Source organism: Kwoniella dejecticola, chromosome 10, assembly GCF_000512565.2.
Source record: "Kwoniella dejecticola CBS 10117 chromosome 10, complete sequence".
Classification (NCBI taxonomy): Eukaryota; Fungi; Basidiomycota; class Tremellomycetes; order Tremellales; family Cryptococcaceae; genus Kwoniella; species Kwoniella dejecticola.
The window spans coordinates 764,228-788,230 of NC_089310.1; the positions used below are offsets into that span (position 1 = coordinate 764,228).

Genomic DNA, 24,003 nt, shown 5'->3' on the forward strand with positions numbered 1-24,003 from the left:
TTCACCTTTACCTATTCAGCTATCCAACCTCATCTGATCTTGGTAGAATACCAATAGATCCACGCAAAAGTAGCCAAGACTTTCCAAAATGGCAGGCCCGTTATCAGTAGATGAGATACTAGCCAAACAAAAAGCAGAAAAGGAAGCCGCTTCCAAGGTATGTTCATCTCCCTTTTCCGTACCTCCCCTCACTTTGTTCATCGCATCTCACTACACCTACTCGAAATCCGCTCATCATGGGTCTCAGCACAGGTCAGCTAATCCCACTCTCCTTGCGTATCATCTAGCCAAAGTTCCTGTCGAAAGCGGATCGAGCGAAGATAGCTTTGGAGAAGCGGCAGGCAGAGGTGCAATCCCAGCAAAGTCGAGAGGATGCCGAGCGTAAACAACGTATAGACTTGGAGCGGGCGGCTGAGGAGGAGAGGCGGAGGGCAGACGCTACTAGGTATGGTGCTCAAAATGGGGATAGTAGAGGATCATGTAAGCTCAACCACACACTCTGCGTTAAACGGAATGTTGAGCTGACAGGTGTGACGCAGATGATCGGTATGGAAGACAAGATTACAGTCGACAAGATCAACGGTATCCCAATGGAAATAGTATTGGTAACGGTCACGGTCACGGTACTGGATATGGATATGGCTCAAGACCTAATGCACCTACTGGACCAAGGGGAAATGCCCCGCCTTCCGGACCTAGAGGGATGCGAGACTCGCCTTTACCGTATAATGGTAATGGTAATGGGACTGGACCTTCGACGCCAACGCACGGAGCTAGTTCCTCTACGCCTCAGCCGAATTCGCCAGGAGATGTAGCTCTACCCACTGATAACGAGCTCACCGCCCTCCGAGCGCGGTATCTGGGTCAGAAGATTGACGGAAAGAAACCTCGTCTAAGGAAAGCGAACGATAAAAAAGTGGTGTTTGACTGGAATGAGAATGATGATACGACGATAGTCGAACGGGGTACTTGGTCGAGTGACATCAAGCAGAAGGGACCTGGCGGAGCGATGTTTGGCGGCCGATTAGCTGGGTTCGATGAAGGTACCAATAGGCGAGGTAAAGAACCCACCATAGACAAGTAAGTGAACAATTTTTGTCTATGACACCCTCGGCAGGATTGGAAACAACGCATTAATCCTATCTTCACTGCACGCCCTTGGATTTGTCAGCTGACCAAAAACCCTGCAACTAGTCACGCCGACGCTTTGGAACGACGCCGAGCAGGAAAAGGATCGAACGATGACCGGCATTGGTCTGAGAAACCGTTGGACGAGATGAAGGATCGAGATTGGCGTATCTTCAGAGAAGATTTCGCTATTGCTGCTCGGGGAGGTAGTATACCTGTCCCTCTCCGGTCGTGGAAGGAATCAACTATACCGTTTAATATCCTGGATATCATCGGGGAGATCGGCTATCAAGAGCCCTCGCCTATCCAACGGCAGGCTATCCCGATTGGAATGCAGAACCGGGACCTGATCGGTATCGCTAAGACCGGTGCGTCGTCGTTCCCTCTTTCTGCTTAGCACGAGCATCTTTGATCGTAACTTGCTGACGATACCTGTCCCTCTAGGTTCGGGTAAGACGGCTGCGTTCGTGATTCCAATGCTCGACTACATTGGCCACCTGCCGCCCTTCAACGACGAAAATCGACACAAGGGTCCGTATGCCTTGATCATGGCCCCCACTCGAGAATTAGCACAACAAATCGAGGGGGAAACCCTCAAATTCGCAAAACCCTTAGGATACAATTGTGTCTCCATTGTCGGTGGTCGATCAGTCGAAGAGCAACAATTCAACCTGCGAAACGGAGCTGAGATTATCATCGCTACACCTGGTCGATTAAAAGATATGATCGACAAATCGATGCTGGTCATGTCGCAATGTCGATACGTGGTCATGGATGAAGCGGATCGAATGGTTGATCTAGGTTTCGAGTTGGATCTCAACTTCATTTTAGATGCCATGCCTGCGACCTTCATCAAACCTTCCGATGACGCCGAAATTAACCAAGCGCTCAAATCAGGTGAATGGCAAGGGTGGAGAGTGACCACCTTGTTCTCAGCGACCATGCCTCCCGCAGTAGAACGCCTGGCGAGGAAGTATCTTAGGAAGCCAGCAACCGTGACGATCGGTAATGCGGGTGAAGCTGTCGACACCGTCGAGCAGCGTGTAGAGTTCGTTCACGGTGGAGAAGAGAAGAAGAAGTCCAGATTGATCGAGATATTGAGGACGATAGGTTTACCACCACCGATGATTGTCTTTGTCAATCAGAAGAAGACGGCAGACATGGTAGTGAGATACGTCCAACAAGCGGGATTATCAGGAACGACTCTACATTCTGGTAAATCGCAAGAACAAAGAGAAGCCTCACTTCAAGCTTTACGCGATGGCCAAGTCGCTGTGTTGGTGGCTACGGATCTGGCGGGTCGAGGTATCGATGTACCGGATGTGTCGCTGGTAATCAACTGGCAAATGTCCGACACGATCGAGAAATACGTTCATAGAATCGGACGAACGGGACGAGCGGGTAAAAATGGTTTGGCGATTACTTTCTTGTCGAACGATGATGATGAGGTCATGTATGACCTGAGGGTAGAGGTGGAGAAATCGAAAATGTCGAAAATGAATCCTGAGTTGGCGAGGCATGAGGCGGCTAAGACCAAGGTGACGAGGGAGATGAAGGTGGGTCTGCTGCTGACTTGACTTGATGAGTATGAGTATTGAAAACTGACGCCTGTCTTCTTGTTCTACAGCGCAAGAGAGACGATGATGAGTAGAGCTCGAGCAGAGGAGGTGCGGACAAAGGCGACTGGGGGAGGGGGGGCGATACATCTCTTGTTCGATAAGGCGGTTTGAGGCAATTGCATTCTGCGTGAGATCAGCTTTGTGGAGTGATTGCAGTAGAGGGACTTTATCGGATTATGTACCAATGTCTCGCGCTCATGAAAGACGCATTTGCACCTGTACATGCTCATGCTCATGCATACCTTTCAATGTCGCTGTCAAATACATCGTTTGTAGTCAAGCACTGTGAGCACACATCAAGTCCGAGGGACCGGTTATCTGGCCACGCGATTTAACCATAACGTTATCGCATCGATCCGCTGAAACTGACCGGTGCATGACTTTTTTGTTGTTGTGATCTGTGCGTTTGTAAGTACATGAGTCGAAATCACTTGTACTCGTACTCAGTACAAGTTTCCTACTCCTCTCACTACCTGAGGAAGGAAAGAATAGAACTGCACCTTTTCACAATTCATCTGAGCTCCTTTAGTCGCAAGATCCAGTACTCGACATTTTGGCCGAACGACCGAACGGAACTCGTTCGAAGCAGAAGACATGCCCGACTCGCTCGAGACAGCTGCTCTGAACGGCTCCTTGTTCACTTTCGACCCCACTCCTTCTTCTCCTACGCGGTCGGACTCTTCCGCTTCCGCAGTGAACACAGACGACGAGCTTGGTTCAGATCTCTCTGATAACGTCGGCGGTCCATCTAGTAAGATAGGTCGGCGAGGCGATACATCCGGTCGAGGGGTTCCAAAGACGAGTAATAGAGAGCAAGTGGAACATGATGGACCGCGGACTGGACCTAAGGGAGTGATCGAGGATCGTAAAGCGCATAACACCCATAACAGGAATTCGAGAGAGAGGGAATTGACGGAAAAGATGATGGAGCAGAATAGAAGGGCTATGGTGGGGTTGACTGTACATGAGGAAGATGCTTTGCGGCGGACAGAGGACGAGAAGGATGAGCTGTTAGAGGAGTGGAGGGCGAAGAGGAAAGCGCAATTGCAGTCGAAGCGAGGGAAAGGTCATGGTGAAGAAGACAACAGTGAAGAAGACGACGAAGAGATAGACGATCGGATACGGATACGGATACGGCAAAATGGAAATCCAAATAGTTTCAAGAAAGGTGGTCTGAGGGAGGTGGGGAGAGATAATTTCGTTGAGGCTGTTGAACAAGTCGGCTGGGTCGCTGTGCTTATTTACGAACCTGTGAGTGTGCCTCTGTGTCTTCCCCTTCGGACTTATGCTGCCGTCTCTTTGCGATCGTCGGAACTCATGGACTCCGGGAGGAAGGTGCACAACATTGCGACAGGATCGCTTCGCTTCGCTGACTGATTGCACCGTGTATCAATCACAAATAATCTAGGATATACCCCGCTGTACTGCCCTCATCGCTTCCATGCTCCATCTCTCACTCGACATGCCCCAGCATCTCTACATGCCATTATCGCTGTACAAAGCACGCGCAACATCATTACAATTCTCCTTGTTACCGCCCACCTCGTCCACTACAACGGATGCATCATACCCGGATGAAGACGAAGATGGTGAACCTATAGGTAAACCTGATCCGGACGTATTGCCTACTTTACTCCTATATAAAGACGGGGATCTGGAAAAGAGTTTCATTAGGGTAGATTGGGAAGTTGATCAGGGTGGTATAGAGGGATTACTCAGGAAAGAGGGCGTGTTACCTCCTTTGAATAAGCTTGGAAGGGAGAGAAATGGTCGCAATCCATTTGGCGACGATGACGACGATGATGATGATGATGATGACGACCGAGATGACGACTAGTGATGCATTATGAATAGGTAATGATGCTTGACTATTTTGCTTGCTTAGGTAGGATCACGTTGATATAGACACCTGGCCTGTTTGGTGACTGTGACGCCGCAACGATATATAATGCTTATTCCTCATAGACACTCTCAAAATATACACTTACATGCATGCAATTTATCGACGCCGTTGATTCCCGAGTCCGAATGATCAACCAATGCTTCTGGCTCCAGACTTGAGTACGTTCTCTCAATCGAGAGAAATCTGATATAGGCTTTATACGGATCAAGAAGGAATTCGTTAAACACCAGTCAGCGGATAGCACATAGCAGATAGCACATATACTTGAAGAGACCTGTATTCATAATGGCTGCATACTCGTGGCCATGGGGATGCTTGCGACGCGGCCCTTCTCAATCAAACAAGCACCAGAATCGAGAAACAGATCGTGGCTTTAATCATGAATCTTGGTGTCAATGTTGGTGTTAATCTTAACTTTCCTGACGTGATAATTCACCTAAACTCCTTGACGTGTGCTGCATTCACAATCCAGTAATAGAATGAAGTCGAGATATGATGACGACGTACGAATCGAAAGAGTCGCATCTGTTCGATTCGTTCTATCTTGCGTCGTATATACTATACTATACAATGAGCTGAGCAGCTGAGCAGCTAGGATCGATATCAAAAAGGATAAGCCATGTCCCCCTCTTTTCCCCTTTTCTTCTTTCCTTACTATCTCACTGCATCCGTTCTACGATACCTTCGTTTCAAATCGAGCTCATCGTGAGATTATATGTCCTGAAGCAAGCTCATCCTCGCCTACTGCCTATACAATAGATCGTCCTTTTTCTCACTCCTTAAAAATGGGCAACAAGATCTCCAAAACCTTCTCCCTCTCCCACCCGCAAAACGGGTCCTCTTCCACTCTCGATTCATCCTCTTTGTCCGAAAAGACCAACTTGTTATCATCCGGGCTCGGTGGATCTGCTCTTACTCAGAAGAAGGGTAAAAAAGAACGTGAAGGAAAGGCACCAAAGCCGCCCAAGTCAGAGAAATCAAAGAACAAGGAGGAGAAGAACCAGAAAGATCACACCAAATACGAATGTCCAGTGTTCCTTGTATCTCCGGGAGACTACGTGAACTGCCATACGAGCGATGGGTCGATAGTCGCTATCAAAGGTTATCATCTGAGCTATGCCAGGTACGTCGGTTTTTGATCGTAGATTGTCGATTGCCGATGGACAGAATCCGTCATCCTCTCCTTCCTTTTCCCCCTGGGTCTCTTCACTCAATGGCGACATCCACATTTTGGACATCGATTCATTTTATCATATCATCTTGACGTTCGTTGTCGGCCCTCCTTGCCTAGCTGACCCTTCGTTTTTCATTCCCATTTCCATTTCCATTTCCGATACCAGTTACCACCTGACGAAGATGATATGCTACTACACGTGCGAGGAGCCCGTCCGAGATATCTATTTCCACGATTACCGATTCGAGACGTACGAGGTCTTCCTCCGTTTCCAAGCATTACTCGAAGGCGGCAAATTGATCGCGCCAGACCTATTGGGGGATCCTCAGGTCGAATGTGGGATTATCGAGAACCTGGCTCATAAATTGGCGATCTGGAAAGCGTGTAGAGTATCGAACGTGCTGAAACTCACCATCCTCGAATGGATCTGGAAAGGACAGATCGATCCGGCCTGTGTCTTTAGGTTGGCGGGGATCATGCGGGAGCCTGAGCTCGTCGGGGCTTCGATTAGAAGTAAGAATGCACGATCTTGGGTATGTGTATATCGTAATTTCGTAATTTCGTCCCTTCGTAATTTCGCAATTCACTTGATACGCGCATTTATCCTTTGAGCGGTTTCGCAATTTCATTGGCGATTTCACTAATCCGATTGGGGAAGGGTAATCTGCTGACGATCTGAACATGCTAGTCTCCGATCTTCAACGGTCGAGATGAAAATACCGAAATCGCAAATGTCCAAGCGTGGGAAGCCGAAATCCCCAAGAGATACAGGGCGGCTTTCACCAAAGCCCTCAAGTCATTTGAAGGGTTGGATAAGACGGAAACTGGAGAAGGGAGATGGGTGAAGATGGCCGAGGTGTTCGAGCAGCATGCCGCGTAATCCGCGAGGTCGTCATCTTTGTCGTCGCTTTGTCGTCTGCTGTATTCGAATATTGTGTAACGGGGGTGGATCAGTATGTCGTAACTCAGTAGGGAATAGCGAGTAGCGAGTAAATAATGAAAGATGTGTACGAAATGTAATCGAAATGGTAGTATCAGCAAGCAATGAATCCAGTAATTCAATAATTCAGTAAGAAGTGATGATGTATGAGTTTGGCAAGTAGCGGACATCGCCGCCGACCGAGTTCCCCCTTCAACCGACCATTCGATTCAGCTTCCAACCTGTCAGCCTGCATTCTGACAGTTTCACCATCACCAAAAGGAGAGAGGGGTGTCATATGCATGTGTATCGTGTATTCGTGTGTTCCAAGACTCCGAACGCCACGAGTCGTGACGGGGGAAATGCAAGATGTGATATAGAGATGAGAAAAATGTATACATTCCTTTGTCGATCCTGACCAAACAGCCGACCTCATTCCGTGGGTGCGTATGAATATGGGAATATCTACAAGGGGACGCAGCTGTAGGTGTAGGGGAGAAGGTGTTTACTTGGTGCTAAAGGATGCCAAACGAGGCGCGTCAGCGAATGTGGCACTTGTACATCGGACAAAGGAGGGGCGGATTCAAGGTGGATTTCTTGCTTCCTCCGTCCGTTTTTTCGTCTCTTTTGACGTTGGAGGGGTCTCTAAATGACCAGAGAACGAGGAAACGTGTACTTACGCTTCTTCCAGGTGCTTCACGAGATCATTACTTACGTAATCAACGTATATCAGCTTTAGAAATCAACTTGGAAGGACCCTAGAGGGCGAAAATCGGGTTTGGGACACTCACCGGTCCTTAGCCTTCTTCAAACCAGCGAACGCCATCTTGGTACCTGGAATGTACTTCTTGGGGTTCTCAAGGTACTCGAAGAGGGTCTGTCCTTCCCATGTGACACCCTTGTTCACGTTAGCGGCTACAAAAAAGCGGAAAAAAATCATAAAATCAGCAAATTTCGCTCAAAGTCGATGGTTTTCATCCTTCAGGTCCGCCCAATGATGCCAAAGAGCCCAAAATCAAAAGCCATGATTTACAAGTATAAGCGTAGCCATCTGCTGTACCCGACTTTCTGCCGAAAAGACCGTGCAAGTTAGGTCCGACCTTGTGGGGACCACCAGCTTCGAGGCTGAAATCGAAAAAAAAAATCAAAAAATCAGCAATATTGGGCGAATGGCGGAACGGAGAGCGATGAGAACGTACGTGTGGCATTGAGCGCATCGGGTCTTGAAGATACCGGCACCTTTGGAGGCGTCACCTATATAATATGTATGGTTAGCATTGTAGTATGAGATCGATCGGATGATGGGAAGGAGGGGAAGGAATTGCCGCCAAATCGGGTTTTTTTCGGTCGATGCCTGTTCTTACGGGTGGGGGTTTGTACGTACCAGGAGTGTAAGAGTCACCAGCCATTTTGATCTAGTATGTATGTATGTGAGTGAGTGAGTGAGGATGAGTATTAAAGAGGTATAGGATGAAAGTGACTTTTATCGATAGATCTCAGAAGTTGTTTTTCTTGATGGATGTTGAAAAAGTTGCCTGGCTGTGTGTGTACGTGCGTCAGTAGTGGGTTGTAAGCATGTAGGAATGCGCGGCTCACCATAGGTCAATTGCGATTATGACGGATATAAATGGGTGGCAGTTTCATTCCGAAAACTCCCGATAGCCAATGAAATCATCCCCTTTTCAACCTACACGGGTCCAACCTACACGCATGCCTATAATGCTATATCCGCTGCTAAGAAGTCGTTTCTCATGTTTAGGCCCAGCCTGATACAGTATGGCTTAAGCATCAGATATCAGGCAGTCAAGCAAAGTAGTGCTTGGAGAGTTCGGTTCGAAGACCAGTGACCATTGAAGCATTGATAGCAAGTCGGTGGTCTTTACTTCATTCATCCGCAGAAGCCATACAAGACATTCATCATGGTGAGCCTCATGTCGCGCATTTCCATCTGGGCAGATTGCTAATCCAATGTATGGTTTGCAGGGCGGCGGAGTAAGTCACCATACTGAGGCAATTCGCAAGATAGAAATGGATTGCTGATCATACCGGACTTTCAATATAGGCACACTACCCATTCCCGAAAGAAGTATGGACACCATCAGGTGGTTGGTGGTCTAGACCATCAAACTGGGCGACGAACACCGCTATATGTGTATTCGGTATTGGAATAGCAACATTCGGTGTATGGAGGTTATCGGCGAGCAAGGAGCAAAGGCATATTGCCCCGACTAGAGCTATACCATCGCAAAGGGTGAGCGACTACCGATATGATCTGGCCAAAATATACCTCATATCTCATCTTTCCGCATTCGCTGTATGATAGTTGCTGATTCTGGTCTATCTTGGCAGTGGTCACCTCAAGCAAGGGAGATTGGTGTCAGGCAAGAATGATTTAGATATCATCGGGTAGTCATGCAGATCTACAACATTGACGCTTAACGGGAAGACAGGCGTCATGATGTTTGGGCTCATAGCTAGCGATCGCACACTCCTGGATCTCAGTCCCTTCCGCGGACAATACGCGCTATCGTGGATAAAGCTGTCGAGCAACCAGGAATAGCACTAACCCTCAACGTTTTTACCCTACTTGCGGGTGTGTCTATGGCGCAAACAAAGCTGACATTGAACAGATGTGCTGGAGAGCTTCGTCACTCGGTCAAATTGGTCGCCTCTTTTGGCTGATCTGCTGTCATCACGCTAAGACTGATCCCCAGTCTCAATCTGAAGGGAGGGATGTGACCACTTTCTGAAATACATGCTCGTCAATCCTCAACGCGAAATCGACATATCTTCAAAGCGAACAACCCACAGTTACCATGAAATACAAACCGAGCCAGGCAGTCAAATACTACTCCGCGCTACCGACAGGTTCACTCCTCGTCCTCGCTTTCCTCGCTTTCGGTTTGGATCTCGTTGATCTCGACGAAGAAACATTCAGCGACTCTAGCCTTAAAGATGGCCCAATCCTTGTCACTTCTTTCGGGAGTCGGGTTCCACATATCGACACCCATTGGGGATGACTGGGCAGTGGCGATGCGCAAAACGTTTCTGTATCTTGCGGGAATGCGGTCGAGATATCTATCTGGAGCGACACTGAGATCCAGGCAATGATAACCAATGATAACATCATGGACTCTTTCCTCGGGCTGATACATCGTCGTTACGGAATACTGCTACAGAGCCCTGATGAGTGTTATGCTGAACAGGCTTACCCGATATCCCCAGTACACATTTCTAGGGTGCATGATCACTCTTTCACAGGCCGCCGCGTCGTCTAGTCGACCCGCAATGGTGAACCATTTGAGGGGGCTGAACTGGTCCAACCTGTCTTCGGCAAGCGCGAGGCGGAAGGAGAGCTTGACGCAGTTGAGGGAGCAATTGTCCTCGTACTTCTTCAAGAAATCGAAGAAGTCGAGGGCCCTGTTCAAGCGAGTGTAGTCGTCCGGGAAGGTGTAACACTCCCACTCTGACGACACGAGATTTGCGTATTCTATCAGGATTCGGCGGGTCTCGATCTTCTCATCGTGCAGCTCGAGCCATGCTACTTTGTCTTCCGACCAATCATGGTCCTTCAACTCATTGCGAAAGACCCTACTGTGAACAAGACCAGGGTTTAGTTCCTTCTCTTTGAGAAAGACTGAGGCCAATGATGGACACATTTTGCTACGTAGATACTCACGAATTGGCGAGCAAAGGTAACCTTAAACAATCGATTTGTCCGTTATCGTGAGTGTTGAAGCGAATCAACATGCTGTCTTCGCACGGGTCAGGAAGAAGCTGTTTAGGGGTCTCGGACTTGGCTACTTTCTTGGCTTCCGATCCACAGCCTTCCTGGGAGGAGGAAGGTCGCTTGTTGGAGGACATGCCGACAGTACACAGAATTCTGGTTGTCAACTGGCGACTCTGAGATGGTGGTACGCGAAGCTCAGGAGGCATCAAAGATGGTGTTACGGGAAGAAGGAAACGACGTAAATGATGAAAAAGAAAGAAGGAAGAAAGGTTGCCGCTGACGCGTCCTAAATGGGTGAGCATCAAAGCTAAACCCTTTGGTCTGAACATCGGTGCGCGCGGACCAGCTTTGTCGGTCTTGAGTATCAATCACATAACGCAATGCGCAAGGTATACAATACATGACAGTGAGCCTATAGAATGACAGTCGATGGTCATTGATGTAGGACCGCAAAGGTAAAGCGAATCAGGCCTTGGTCGACTCGATACAACATGTGATTCTCGCGACTCCTCCGTGCCTACGCGCCGTTGCATCCCAAATATCGGCTCAATAACTCTGTTGATTCACCGTAGTAGCCAGCCTTGTCGCCGTCTACATCGCCCCATCAAGAAGCATTGAAATCAACAACGTATGCTGTTAAGAAACTTCGCGTGAAAGATGAATTTGAGGGGAACGGACCGACCCTCACTTGTGAAATCGTACGTGCTTTGATGCCCATGTTCGGTTCGTCAGTACGGCTAAGTCGAAGAAGGAGTTCACGTAATGTTGCTAAATTGAACATAGAGTGAAGCATGTCTGCCTTACTCCCAGTATCTGATAGTCAGGATGGTTCACCACATGACTTCAAGTTTTTCGTGCAAAGGTGTTGTGAGATCCTTGTACGCATATGCGCGAGATCATTGCCCTCTTGAAAAGGCAGGAGGCTTGCAGTGAAAACAGACTAAAGATGGAAGATACTGACAAGTTTCATGACGCAGATGATGTGTGCAGTCCGTCACGCGGGACGGACAATCCTAACAACCACTTGAGCGATGCTATTGCCGCAAAATAGTCCGTTTTAAAATGTCGTGCGTCTGCAGAAAGGGATGGTGGCATGATAAGCGGTTGTTCCCCCGTCTTCAGCTGCCCCTTTCACATGTCTAGAATGAGGTACAGCCAGTACAATGAGCTCTTCTCGGTGAAACGCTTAGTCTGGTGGCGATCTCGTCACGTTTCATGGGTTACAAGCAGATTAAAAGGCTTTGCGAATCGCTTCAGAACCTGCTAATCTGCTACAAATTCGCATTATCTTACATTTCGGATAACATCAGAACGCATCGTCAGACTGTAGGGTTGTCCTTAACATATTTGTACATGCACGTACGTCTCCCACACTCGCCCGTCGCGATCACTCGTATGATGAGACTCGATTGTTGCAATTGAAGTGATATTTCCCATGTCAATCTTCCATCCTGCATTTATTCGTCGGGCGTCAGGCGCGAAATCACTGGCAGAGACGACATACTGGGGCGAACTCACTCCTTATAACTCTGGGACAGTTTGATGACTTGCAGAAAATTCCTGGAAATCTGCCCCCAGTTCGTGCTTGCAAGATGAAGTTCTTGAATCTGACCATAAGTAGCTCGCATCAAAGCCCATCGGTACGGTTCTGGTATACTGTTGAGTTTGTTTTCCGACATGCTGTTGGGATCTAAACAGCTCGAACCTATAACGTTGCCAGCCGTGAAACAGCGATCTCGCTCTTTCGCTCGATCCTCGTCACTTTGGTCCGCTTTCTTCGAATTCAAGAGAAAGCCTGATCAGTCAGGCCGATCTCATGAGACAGTCGTGCACTCACGGGCTGCAGCAATGAATGATGCCATGCACCGCAATTAGCAATAGCGGCAGCCGCCAACTGGGGAGACCCGACTGTGAAAGCGAGCCTGGATGCCGTAAAAGGAGACACGGTACCATCCATGAGGGCTTTGAGAGTCAGAGCTACGATCTGCCTCATGACTGATACAATCCTGTACTTCGTAGCGAAGTGAATCAAGTTTAGGTATAGGTTGTCGTTCGCCTTCGTCAGCTCAGGGATCGCTTTGCCTTGGAACACAAGGAGGAATGAGTGAACTGTTTGCGAATCCTCGAAGTCCGGATCGGTGAGAGCGATTTCTTCATTGTTCCCGTCGCCGATGACCAACATATCTTCAAATACTACACTATCACCGTGGGAAGATCTCTCGTCAGCGCAGTAAGGGCACAGTCGTACCCGATGAGGGAGTGCATCAGTGACTGGCCGCTCACCTGGCAGTCTTCAGGATGTAGCTGTGCACCTTGAAGTACACTTCGTCAGAGCTGACAAGGACAACGTCGGCTTTGGGGTCTTGATAATCCTCATGGTACTCGACGGTCGGGGTCGGTTTCGATTTCTTCGATGTGCAATTGGCATTCTTGGGAGCAGCCGCGGAGCGCTTCGGAGGCATGGTCGACACGCTGTTCCTTGGATATGATGCGCTGATCAAATATGTACCGGATGGCAATTAGAAGTAGAGTATGACAGATGCATGATGAAGAGTAAATTGACGAGACCAGTTCGTTCTCATCGAAGGTGTTCGATCTATCCGGCATCAATATGTCCTCCGCCCAGGTCGAGCTTGGACACCCACTCAAGGGGTCCTTTGGGGCGGATCTTAGCACCGACCAATCCCATCGGACACTGCGATCATGTCACAGCCCAGCGTCTTTCTTCCTGGCGATACTGGAGGCTTTTTCTTTAATATGAAAACAGTCGCACCTGAAGATCGTACTCGTCCCCGACTTGTTGTATCAGACCTCGCGTTTCAGGTTACGTGTTTCGGAATTCTGGACTATCACGCGCGCTTCGCGTTCCGACAAACTGTCTATTCGTATCACTATTTGACTTCTCTACCATAACTCCACATTGAGCAACGCAGATTGTGAAGGATGTCCCCAGATGCGCCTGACGGTGCCGAACTTGTGGCTGAAGACTCAAAGACGCTGCCCACCAAAGTCGATGTCACCGATGCCAACAAAGACTAGCGCCAGATCAGCTGTTCTGTGCCGGTTGTCATATTGATGACATCGATTTCGTGACAGCCGTCATTAGGAAGGCTGGCAAGTGGAAGTACTCGCCTCCTGCTGGCAAAGTTCGTGTCATCTTCCTTTCAAAAAGCGTACGGTTGAGGTGGGCACTGGACTTATGAGGGGCATCGCGGCTGCCGAAGCAATCGGAACCAAGAAGAGAGATGAGCTTGTGACATGACACGGGAGCTGTGAGGGGGTGTTGGACCTATAGAAGGGATGTGTAGCCATACGAGAGATAGAAGGTGTAGACAGAAATTGGAATTGAGCTAATCTGCGAAATCGTCATCCAGACCGATCAGACAACACCTGAACCTTCGGCAAAGAGCTCAATTGACGAGGCGATGCCCGGTATCAGCGTACTCAATCCCGCAGGTATGCCCTTGGACACCTTCAGAAGTATTCCGGATGATTATAAATTCGCACTGCTCCGAGCATCCTGGAAGAGTGGGGGAGTATTGCAAACCAAGTCTAATTGGGACGAGGTAGCGGACGAATATGCGCGAGTCATGAAGGAAATACGTGAGTGCATGGCTGGATGAAGATTGACCAATGATATCTACTTCAGGAGAGCCAGCAGAATAGAAATGGAGAATATGTCCACATCGTATCACACCTCTATATCCCGTTTGCTCGCCGTGCGACAAAATCGGAATTGTTGGCGAAACGCAGGATATACGATTGTGCGTAAATGACGATATGGGCGAGATAGAAAGGTTTCATTTTTGGTCGCCTGCCTTCAGATCATCAGTAAGAGCCAAACATCGTATCGCCTACCAGATAGCTACATAATCCAATCAGCAGAAAGGTCACTTACGAAACGCTTTCATGATCTTCTCGAACTCCGTTCCCATCTTCTTGTGGTCGAGCTGCTTGGCCGAATCTGGTAGAGCATTGCGTCTAGCCCGACACCACGCGAGGATGTATTCGTGATCGAGCTGTCTGAAATCGTACAAAGACCATGAAGCAAGATCGAGGGTATCTACACCTTTGAGCTGCCCAAGCGCGTGCTGCTCCTCATCAGCTTGGATCGCTTTCGGATCATACGGAGGGCATGATGCCCCAGTCTTCTGCGGTAAATGCTCACCTGCTGGTTTCTCCAGCTTAGGATCTCCTCACTCTGCAAAGCAGCCACCCCAATATCTGGGAAATCCATCTGCGATGCGAACCAGAAAAACCGATGAGCGGAGTAGTCGCAAGATCTTGCCCATCTCCAAAGACACATATGTAAGTGTTCTTTAGCAGGTGCTGCATCGTACTTTTCGATAAGCCGCCACAGACCTTCACAGGTGTATGTGAGATCTTCATAGTAATGCGGAGCATTGAGTTCTCGGCCGTAGAGTATCTTGAGGAAGTTGCCGATGTGTGGGCCGGTCTCTATGGTCTCATCTGTAAGCTGCAGCTTACCATCGTCATTGCCAGTTTCGAAGACTGAGCGAAAGACGGGACTATCACGCCATAGTGTCAGTGTGAAAAGCTCTGGATGAAGCGCTCCAGCTCGACGAGAATGACTCCACCCACCTCGCAGCTTGCAGCTTATACTTGTGGATCCGGAAGACTTGACCGTCTGACGAGATCAATTCCAAATCGGAATCACTGAACTGAAAGTCTTCGGCAACTCCACCCATCGCGACCTGAGGTTTCGCTTCAGACATCGTAATTTTGCAACCTACTAGTCTTCACTGCGAGCTGTGCGATGTATGAGGTATGATGAATGTACCGTAAAAGTGGAAACGGCGAAAGCTATTGAAGTAGCGATGTAGAATTTACTTGACATGAAATGCATGTGGTACATGGGAATCAATCTGGAACAGGAATAGGTACTCCTGGTATACACGATTCAATCTTACAACAAATTCGTCATACCTATGACTTCTACGTATGTATACCTATCTTTTAGGTTCGAGCATATACGTATCCCATTTCTTACGCTGCTCGTCTGAACCTTCGAAATGGAAGTTCACACCCCTGATCTCGTCGAATCCCTCGTCGATCGAGGGTTTCTCAAATGCTCCGGCATACGAGTTGAACGCTAGCATAGGTAAGAGCGTGCGTACTGGTTCGTCTGAAGGTCCATAACATGCGCGGTAGACATTATTGTGTTTCGCAAGTTCGATCGGGCATAAGAAATGGAACAACCTACGAAAGCACATTCTATCAGCTCCCGAGAAATCGAAGTGTGAGTGAATGAATATGGGCCGCACCTGATTGGCACTTTGAGTCTCATTGCCAGTCTGATCCAGTGTGCTCTAGTTTCTTTATTTCTATTGGTATTATCGATCACGACCTTTTTACCTTCCGCCAAAAAGCCTTCCGCGACCCTCAAACACCTATCTCGGGTTCCGAGTAGATCCTGATTGATGTGCTCGTATCCTGCTGGAGCGAAGTGTTTTCGGAAGAAGGACGATTTACCGGAAGCTGGTGGGCCCACGAACAAGACTATCTCCAGCGTCGGACGAGTGATCGGAGTATGTGAGGGGATGATGTGCGGAACTGTCCTAGATGGCTGGTCAGCTTGAACCCCTTTGTGAGATAGGAGGTGGTTGGCTAGGTACAGCACTTGACATACGAGAAGCGAGGTTACCCAGCTTCTTGGGCAAGAATCCAATAGGAGGTTCTGGGAATTTGGGTCGGGGATGCTTTAAGAAATGCTCCTAATGTCTCGAGAAGATCAGTCTCTCATAACCGGTAGGATTGGAAAGGGAGGCGGACGGACATACCTCTGGAGTCACGAACCTGAGTCCGACATTCAAGGCGAATTTGTAGTCCGTATCACCGTGATCTTTCCCCACAGACCCTTTCGCCGCCCGCCCAGCAGCGTCCCCAACGAAGACTGAATTTTCAAGATCAATTTCTACACCTCTATCCTTGTATAGCTTCTCAACTACCTCATACATCCCTATTCCTGGTTTACGATATAGGTCTGTCTTCGACAACGCCGCCAATATTCGTATTGGGACATCTTTGGGGATCTGGCAAGGGCAACTCGAGATTAGCCGTATTTCGGACTGTACTTTCATAGCAATGTTGATGACAGCTCACCTTCGCGGCGATCAATGATAATTTTGCTCTCCATTCCTGCCGTATCTTTTCCCTTTGATCACCCTGATTCGAAATGACTATCAAGTGTCTGCCTTCTTCGTGCTCCGCTTTGAGCCTTTCCGGTACGCTAGGTTGCCACCACATCCAGTCATCTCTGCTTTTCGGGAATTGTCCACCCAATCTAGGCTTGATAAGGGTCCCATCGAGATCGTAAAATGTCACTGCGATCTTCTTGCTGCTTGATGCAGATCCAGATGCAGATGCAGATACAGAAGCAGAGGAAGAGGAAGCGAAAGGATCAAGATGAGTGAAGTGGATCAGAGTCGGCGGAGACGGCTCGAACACGCCTAAACTCTTTTGGGTCGCACCAGTAAAGAATGGATGGGCTGAAGCGATCAGCGAATGTCCATACGATTCCGCACTCACCCTTTTTCGCTGGCCCAGCTGGCTCCTCCTCAGCAGTCCTCTTCACTACGGGCATTGTGATCGTTTGTATCCCAGCTTTTTGCAAGCTGTCGTTCAGGACAGGAATGCATGCGTTGATGTCATCTTTTGGGAGTTTGTCAACATTGAACGGGATCAAATTGTCCGTTGACGACATGAGCGAAGGGTGCCTGAAAAGTCAACGAGCATGACTCAAAGAGATAACGCTCAATCTTAAGATCCCTTTCATACACTTGCTCTTCCCCATCAGCTCCAAAATGTCCACCGAATATACCCCGGACACCTTCAAGGTCCTCCTCAAGAAGCTGGTACAGACGCCGGACGACTTCACACCGGAAGACTGTGCTCAATGTTTCAGGCATCTGTGCGTGCAGGGAGCTAGCGATGCCCAAGTGAGTTCGGCCTTTCAAAAATAACGTCTTACATGCTGACATGACTTTGGCAGGCTGGTGCTTTTCTCACTGCCCTCACATTGTCCGGCCTCGAATCGTCTCCCGATATCGTTGCTGCCTGTGCGTCGGTGCTTCGTGAGCATGCGATATCGGTGACAGACTTGATACCCGAAGTCAAAGACCAGCATGGACATGGCATGTGGGATTACAGGGATTCCGACAAGGAGGGAGACGGGTATGCTGGCTTAGTAGATATCGTAGGAACAGGCGGAGATGGTTGGGATACATATAACGTGTCGACAACAGCTGCTGTAGTAGTTGCTGGGGCCGGTGTGAGAGTTGCGAAGGTGTGTAGTCGACTTTGAGTGTGGAACGAACAACGTTGACAGTCGGGAGTAGCATGGCTCGAAAGCAGCGACATCGACATCCGGATCTGCGGATCTACTTCTTTCCTTGGACTGTCGACTGGCTTTCCCCGTGTCGGAGGTCCATACGTTCCTCGAACACTCGCCATTCCTCTTCCTCTTCGCACCTCACTATCACCCATCCTTGGCTCATATCGCTCCGATAAGGCGTAGTCTCAACTTCCGAACCATCTTCAATGTCCTTGGCCCTCTGATCAATCCCGCTAGACCTCAACGAATGCTTCTTGGTGTGGCGAAGAAAGAGCTCGGGGATACTTTCGCGGAAGTTTTGAGATTGTTAAAGGTTGAGCGAGCTTTGGTGGTCTGCGGAAAGGAAGGGTTGGACGAGATCAGTCCGGCAGGAGAAACTTGGGTAAGTCAGCTATTGGCTATTGAGTTATCGAGGTTGCACCAAGCTGACTGTATTGGTTCAGACTTGGTGGTTGGAGAACGGCGAAATCACTAAGGGCGAAATCCACCCTACGAAAGATTTCGGGCTTCCCCTTCATTCCCTCGCTTCCGTACGAGGCGCAACTCCAGACTTGAATGCTCTTACATTCCAATCTATAATGTCCAACTCACCCGCACCGTCACATCTCTCGTCTCCAGTCGACTCTGACTCGCCCTCCCTGGATACAATACGGGACTATGTCCTGCTCAACGCAGCTGCGTTACTGCATGTCTCAGGAAAAGCGAAATCGTGGAAAGAGGGAGTCGACATTGCGAGGGAGACTATCGAATCTGGTGGGGCTCAAGCGGCTTTCGAAGGATTCCGAGATGCCAGTAAGAAAGCTATGGGCGAGCATGTCAATGAGATGGCGGTAGAAGATGACGGTGGTATAGCTGCGAAGAATGGGTATGTCAAGGCTTGGTTGAGGGAGAGAGGTCGAAGTAGGGCGGATTCTACGAAACAGGAATAGATGATCGAACACCCTTCGCACGCCGTGGGCATAAATACGGGCCAAAGTCCATGCATTTAGTTTGATGTATATCATAATCTGATACAACTGTACAATTCGTCGATCAACAAAGCATTCCAAACTCCCAAACACACTAACATCAACAGTCTAAACAAGCACCTCATCGATCAAATTCTGACATTCTTGCCAGAATCCCTCAATGACTCCAGCAGGGAATCCATTCTTGTCGTATCCAAGGGAGAACCATAATTTCCCACTACAACCCGAATCACATCAGCAAGTTGTCCTTGACCAGGAATGTATGGAGCAGACTGGACTTACGCAAAAGTGTATGCGAAGAGCAACAAGGCTCCATTCCGTTGCCTCGATCCCGTTGTCAGGCTTGTGAGCTCTAAAGAGGGGAACGAAGCGTGTTTGTACATTCCATCCAGGTTACCTAGCATCGATAATCCCATGAGGGCTTTCTGCGAAACCTTTCTCTCTTCAGGTATGACAGGTGTGTTATCAGGCGTCGGAAGGTGCATGGACTGAGGAGCGACTTTCTTGGCTTTAGGTAGAGTCTCCACTCGTTCTTGCTGTTGAGGCAAGTCCAAACCCAAACCCAAACCAGCATTACCGTTGCCGTTGCCGTTCAATTGTTTCGCCTTGGCCTCTTCAGCTTCTTTGTCATCGATAGCAGCCCATTTGACCGCTCGGTCTTTCCTCACGATCGAGGTGTTCCGACTCCGGGCAACGACAAAGGGCGATTTGACCGCTTTCATAGTTTGGTTCTTGGTCATTCGCGCTCGGTGCCAGAACAGGTCTGATACCGGAATAGAGGGGAGCAAAGTAGGGAGGACGATGTTGAAGTATCCCACGGCGAGATGGAAGAAGCTTTCAGAAGATTCGGGGGTAGCAGGAAGCATGTTCGGGCGGAGGTTGAGCGCGGAGTATATCAAGCTGAAACGAAAATGCACCAAGCGTCAATGACATGCCCAGTTTCCCCAGGAAAACAGAGTGTATGCAAAGACAACTCACCAAGGATCGAACTTATCCGAAGTTCGTCTGGCCCAAGCGATATTACACAATGCAAAAACGGCATGTGCAATTGTCACTCCGTTCTGCTTACAGTTGCCTAGTATCACTTTTGTGGTGTCCTTGTCGTACGAGATGGTCGGGACGGCGGTCTGTCTGGGTAATTTATCTTTATTTGTTCCGAAGGATTGTCCACCGATCAATTTCTTTTCTGATCTGGCTAATTCATCCTTGCCAACCGCGCTAGCCAGCTTACTACCGCCTCCTACAAGGGGCAACCTCTCTTCTAGACTCTGCGGTATACCTACCGGCTTCCCGCTCAGTTTCTCCTCAATCAGACTCGCGATCAACTCGGTAGATTGGTCTGAGCCCAAGATAGTGTAGAACTCATTCATGAAGCTGTGCAAAGCCATGCCGTCTCCCAAGTAGTGTGTCGCACATAGCATGATTTCGTATTCCTCTTTCTCCAAAGGTGCCTCATTTACCGCGGCAGGCGCTTTGACGACTAAATAGCCTAATCTTTCGTCGGAGAGGGTACGGGGACCATTCAGATAGGTATCGATGATATCTCGGTCGTCCGTCAAGAAGGAGAACCTGTTCGCTGCTACGGTAAGGGCATCGATCAAAGAAGTGGGTCTGGTAGGTACGAAATCGATATCCTCGTAGGAGTTGAATCTGGTTGTTGCGGCTAAGAGTGGGTGAAGAAGTAGCTGGTATGCCCAGATATGCAGGATCCTCGAGGGGGACATTTGCGAAGAAGAGGCCAGCAATTTATGGTGGACATACCTGAGCGAAAAACCGAGAGGGAGATCATCAGCTCAGACCCCATCACATTTCCATAGAGGTGGGTGCATGAGAACTCACATATCGTTTACTCCGTCCCCTCGGGAAGGTAGATAGTAAGATATCTCATTGTCGCTCAATTTTCTACCTTGACATTGTATCTGCAGTCTCTCGGACAAGTGGTTCCGGACAGTCTCGATCTCCGGAGTCTGTGGTGGGGTGAGCAAGGAGATAGCCTGTTGATATTTGGGATGAGCTGGCAGTTTCTCCTTTGCTAGGACAGGGGACGAGGAGTCTGTGAGAGGGGTGTAAGGGGGTGTGCAAGGCATCGTCATTTTGAACTGAGGAATCAATGGCTATTTCTGCTTGGACAAGTAGATGATTCAAGTGGTTATTTCTACTTCGGAAGATATGGAGAATGCTGCTTGCAAGATGATCTTATGATCCTTAGTCAACGGGTGAGCAGTCTTATCCAAGCATACATGAGGCTGAAATAGATCAACATACATCGGCCGGACAACCGTTGGGATTGACGCTCGTAAGTGGCTTTGCGATGCCGACAAAAGTGCCTACCTACTTCCGACGTCCGCGTACTCATAAGTCTCACTCATCGTAGTCCCGCAGGGGTCTAGTCCTGACTACAGATCCTGCGATTGAATTCGCATAATACTCGTACTCGTAGACCTAAAATAGACAGCTGTGGTATCAAACTTTTTTCATTCCCGCAAAAAAGTGTCGACCTCAATTGCGTCATCTTCGTGCTGTTAAATCAGGTTTCAATACAAGAAGGTGGGGTCTCCTGTTATTCGGTTGGTAGATAGCTGTGAAGAGGGCGTTGTGTATGAGACCGCAAAGTGACATCCGCCAGAGGGATTATGCATCGCATCGACGAGGCGCGGGTGGCTTTTGGCTTCGAATCGTAGAGGCTGCTGAAGAAAAAAAGGAAGAAGGGTATTTTCGCAGACGAAGGCATGCACGAGCAGTGACGACGGGTAGACTAAACTACTGAAATTCCATCCCGAGTTTCGTGATTCCTGTAAATTCCCTTAGATTGACGAAAGAAAGCGAAACGAAGGAGTGGAATACGAGTATCATGTCTCGGCTAAGCTAGAAGCCAGGTACGTAACTTGGCTAACCACCTGTCCGAAATTTCCAAAGTCAGGGCAATTTAGTATGTAATCTCTTCCCGCTATTTTGGGTACCCTTCTCCGATCTGATGTGAGAATCTGCAGATACTCCGAGACCCCTACATCCACTAGTGACAGGGCCTGTGTTTTATCTAATTCTCCTATGGGAGTGATTTTCGGTATGCTTCTGAAACTTTATAGCTTGGATCGAAGCAATTCAACTGTTCAAGTAAAGGATCTCCCCATACCCCAGCTACGCCTCGCTGCTCATGCTTGAACACATGTCATCATATTTTCAACAGCCATTTCGTAGGAATCGGATTCACCGGTACAGGTACGCCGCCCATGGTAATGTTTCGGGTTGACAGCTCGAACCTGATTCTTCAGATTTACTACGTCAGCAGAATGTTTGTACGTGATTTTTTTGTGATAACAAGCTTACATACCTCTAGAAAATGTCCGATTCACAGGCATGCTATGCAGAATCAATCATGTGAAGCGTCGCAGGTCTGCCGTGAGAATGAGGTATGACGTGAACCGATTTTTTCACTTGCTCTTCTTACTTTTTTCGTTTGTCTGAGTTACGTGCGACTTCTAAAAATACGATCTGGACGACTCAGCCTTGACGAAGGCGCTGCGGGACTGCTTTTACTTTGCGGAAGCGGACAAGTCTCACCAATTAGTGTCTGTATCCACCTAACAGAGTTTCCCTCTCAAGATCCGTTGCTCGCTTCCGGTCATCCGTTCATCGATACCCAAAGACACAGATCGGTATATGTACTCTCGACCCCAAACAAGCACCTCTACGACTCCAAACAAAAGAACAAGGCCAAACGCCATTCTCAGTCAAGAAACCAGCTTGTCCAACTATTCAGCTTCGTCTGTGAACATCTCGACTTCAACAAGTTTCCGCCTAAGTTCCACTTTCTCTATCAGCACTAACACACACCTACTCAACTCAATTAACCTGCGACCACGATGGCAACCAACGATCCTCCGCCAGCATGGAAAGTCGCCGGTGTGGTAGGCTTCTATATGACCGTCGCCTTGATCATGGTCATGACGTGAGTGGGGTGTGGTTCTTACCTGTTGGCGCTCTGACGCTGATATCCTGAACCCTTGGGAATAGTAACAAATGGGTCCTCTCAACTTCATCGCTACCTCTCACATTCCTCCTCCTCCAACTCGCTACTTCCGTATTGCTCTTACACCTCCTGCCGTTGTTCTACGACTACACCCCTCCGCGCTGGACGAAGTCTACCGTCCTCGCCGTCACCCCCGTTTCCGTGGTCAACGTCGTCGGGCTCATATTCAATATATACTGCTTAAAACTGGTCGACGCCTCTTATTTCCAAGTCGCCCGTGGTCTCACGCTACCCATGACCGTCGTCTTACAATCAATGATGAACGGTATCAGGCCTAACGGATTCACCATCATCTCGTGCGGTATCGTCATGTGGGGGTTCACTTATTCATTCTTACCTATCCCCTTCGCCTCGTCTGCCCCGCAAATCGATATATACGGTATGGAAGTGCAAGAGAAACGCCTCGAGGCTCCGATGGCCGGAATGCTTCTTGGTGTCGCGTCAGCCGCTATGGTAGCGGTCCATGCGATTCTGGTAAAGCAAGCTCTGAAGAAGGTGGAAGGACACACCCTCGATTTGGCTTATTGGCAGAATGCCCTGTCGTGCTTGGTGCTCATACCTGGGATTGTGTTCTCCGGGGAGATTGCGGACTTTGCTAAGATGGTGATCGGCGAAGAAGGGGATGGAAGGGCGTTCATCATCGGAAGTGGAGTGACCGTGAGTCGATTATACCTCGCGGAAGTGGTGAGGAGCGGAAAGTATGGAATTTGCTGACGTAGTTTCATGCTGTAGGGAGTTGTCGGATTCTTGATCTGCTTGGCTGGACTACTCTCGATCAAAGTCACTTCCCCAGTAACACACATGTTCAGCTCAGCAATGCGATCCGTACTCCAAACTATGCTGGGAGTATACCTGTTTGGCGATGTCCTGAATTCGTAAGTCAAGTCAAGCGAACAAAGCTGGATAATTACAATATCTTGGTATTTGCTGATTTTGTGGATTGTGGATGAATCTAGGTCACGAATCATGTCAGTGGTCCTCATCATCATTGGATCATGCTTGTACACCTGGAATCAATCGAGAGTCCATTCTCCCAAGTCTCCATTGCAGGAAGACCGAAAGAGGTTATTGACCGGTCAAGAGAAGTTCAGCAATTATGCGAACGATCCTGAGAAGGGCGAGAGAAAGGATTAGGCCAGCTTTACGCTTGTGTGCCGTGGTAATTTCTGAGAAGGCAA

General features: G+C 48.8%; 12 protein-coding genes across 12 annotated transcripts; 6 read left to right on the forward strand and 6 right to left on the reverse strand.

Annotated features, from left to right (window-relative positions):
* Window positions 1-88: 88 nt before the first annotated feature.
* On the forward strand, window positions 89-2,779 carry I303_107811 (pre-mRNA-splicing ATP-dependent RNA helicase PRP28; the record flags this gene model as incomplete). Its single annotated transcript, XM_018411078.2, has 6 exons — window positions 89-157; window positions 288-480; window positions 540-1,080; window positions 1,195-1,496; window positions 1,573-2,684; window positions 2,756-2,779. The coding sequence occupies 6 exons, from the start codon at window positions 89-91 to the stop codon at window positions 2,777-2,779; spliced, it is 2,241 nt and encodes a 746-aa protein (XP_018259746.2).
* Window positions 2,780-3,341: 562 nt separating this feature from the next.
* I303_107812 (uncharacterized protein) lies at window positions 3,342-4,584 on the forward strand (the record flags this gene model as incomplete). Its single annotated transcript, XM_018411079.1, has 2 exons — window positions 3,342-3,998; window positions 4,156-4,584. 2 exons carry the CDS (start codon window positions 3,342-3,344, stop codon window positions 4,582-4,584), a joined length of 1,086 nt encoding a protein of 361 aa, XP_018259747.1.
* Window positions 4,585-5,435: 851 nt separating this feature from the next.
* Window positions 5,436-6,704, forward strand: I303_107813 (uncharacterized protein; the record flags this gene model as incomplete). Its single annotated transcript, XM_018411080.1, has 3 exons — window positions 5,436-5,773; window positions 5,991-6,357; window positions 6,513-6,704. 3 exons carry the CDS (start codon window positions 5,436-5,438, stop codon window positions 6,702-6,704), a joined length of 897 nt encoding a protein of 298 aa, XP_018259748.1.
* A 715-nt stretch (window positions 6,705-7,419) lies between these two features.
* I303_107814 (cytochrome c) lies at window positions 7,420-8,152 on the reverse strand (the record flags this gene model as incomplete). Its single annotated transcript, XM_018411081.1, has 5 exons — window positions 7,420-7,453; window positions 7,535-7,658; window positions 7,777-7,868; window positions 7,943-7,997; window positions 8,128-8,152. 5 exons carry the CDS (start codon window positions 8,150-8,152, stop codon window positions 7,420-7,422), a joined length of 330 nt encoding a protein of 109 aa, XP_018259749.1.
* Window positions 8,153-8,711: 559 nt separating this feature from the next.
* I303_107815 (uncharacterized protein) lies at window positions 8,712-9,134 on the forward strand (the record flags this gene model as incomplete). Its single annotated transcript, XM_018411082.1, has 3 exons — window positions 8,712-8,735; window positions 8,806-8,994; window positions 9,093-9,134. The coding sequence occupies 3 exons, from the start codon at window positions 8,712-8,714 to the stop codon at window positions 9,132-9,134; spliced, it is 255 nt and encodes an 84-aa protein (XP_018259750.1).
* A 479-nt stretch (window positions 9,135-9,613) lies between these two features.
* On the reverse strand, window positions 9,614-10,607 carry I303_107816 (uncharacterized protein; the record flags this gene model as incomplete). The annotated part of the gene is made up of 3 exons (XM_018411083.1): window positions 9,614-9,913; window positions 9,956-10,337; window positions 10,423-10,607. The coding sequence occupies 3 exons, from the start codon at window positions 10,605-10,607 to the stop codon at window positions 9,614-9,616; spliced, it is 867 nt and encodes a 288-aa protein (XP_018259751.1).
* Window positions 10,608-11,987: 1,380 nt separating this feature from the next.
* I303_107817 (uncharacterized protein) lies at window positions 11,988-12,935 on the reverse strand (the record flags this gene model as incomplete). Its single annotated transcript, XM_018411084.1, has 3 exons — window positions 11,988-12,248; window positions 12,311-12,671; window positions 12,757-12,935. The coding sequence occupies 3 exons, from the start codon at window positions 12,933-12,935 to the stop codon at window positions 11,988-11,990; spliced, it is 801 nt and encodes a 266-aa protein (XP_018259752.1).
* Window positions 12,936-14,273: 1,338 nt separating this feature from the next.
* On the reverse strand, window positions 14,274-15,209 carry I303_107818 (uncharacterized protein; the record flags this gene model as incomplete). The annotated part of the gene is made up of 4 exons (XM_065969677.1): window positions 14,274-14,287; window positions 14,372-14,549; window positions 14,642-15,002; window positions 15,076-15,209. The coding sequence occupies 4 exons, from the start codon at window positions 15,207-15,209 to the stop codon at window positions 14,274-14,276; spliced, it is 687 nt and encodes a 228-aa protein (XP_065825749.1).
* A 234-nt stretch (window positions 15,210-15,443) lies between these two features.
* On the reverse strand, window positions 15,444-17,077 carry I303_107819 (polynucleotide kinase 3'-phosphatase; the record flags this gene model as incomplete). Its single annotated transcript, XM_065969678.1, has 6 exons — window positions 15,444-15,693; window positions 15,759-16,047; window positions 16,124-16,208; window positions 16,275-16,526; window positions 16,597-16,943; window positions 17,023-17,077. 6 exons carry the CDS (start codon window positions 17,075-17,077, stop codon window positions 15,444-15,446), a joined length of 1,278 nt encoding a protein of 425 aa, XP_065825750.1.
* Window positions 17,078-17,297: 220 nt separating this feature from the next.
* I303_107820 (anthranilate phosphoribosyltransferase) lies at window positions 17,298-18,756 on the forward strand (the record flags this gene model as incomplete). The annotated part of the gene is made up of 5 exons (XM_065969679.1): window positions 17,298-17,432; window positions 17,486-17,605; window positions 17,660-17,779; window positions 17,832-18,209; window positions 18,271-18,756. The coding sequence occupies 5 exons, from the start codon at window positions 17,298-17,300 to the stop codon at window positions 18,754-18,756; spliced, it is 1,239 nt and encodes a 412-aa protein (XP_065825751.1).
* A 147-nt stretch (window positions 18,757-18,903) lies between these two features.
* Window positions 18,904-20,888, reverse strand: I303_107821 (uncharacterized protein; the record flags this gene model as incomplete). Its single annotated transcript, XM_065969680.1, has 4 exons — window positions 18,904-19,012; window positions 19,078-19,695; window positions 19,774-20,556; window positions 20,635-20,888. The coding sequence occupies 4 exons, from the start codon at window positions 20,886-20,888 to the stop codon at window positions 18,904-18,906; spliced, it is 1,764 nt and encodes a 587-aa protein (XP_065825752.1).
* A 1,770-nt stretch (window positions 20,889-22,658) lies between these two features.
* Window positions 22,659-23,959, forward strand: I303_107822 (uncharacterized protein; the record flags this gene model as incomplete). Its single annotated transcript, XM_018411090.1, has 4 exons — window positions 22,659-22,744; window positions 22,810-23,482; window positions 23,558-23,700; window positions 23,782-23,959. The coding sequence occupies 4 exons, from the start codon at window positions 22,659-22,661 to the stop codon at window positions 23,957-23,959; spliced, it is 1,080 nt and encodes a 359-aa protein (XP_018259758.1).
* Between the last annotated feature and the right edge of the window lie 44 nt (window positions 23,960-24,003).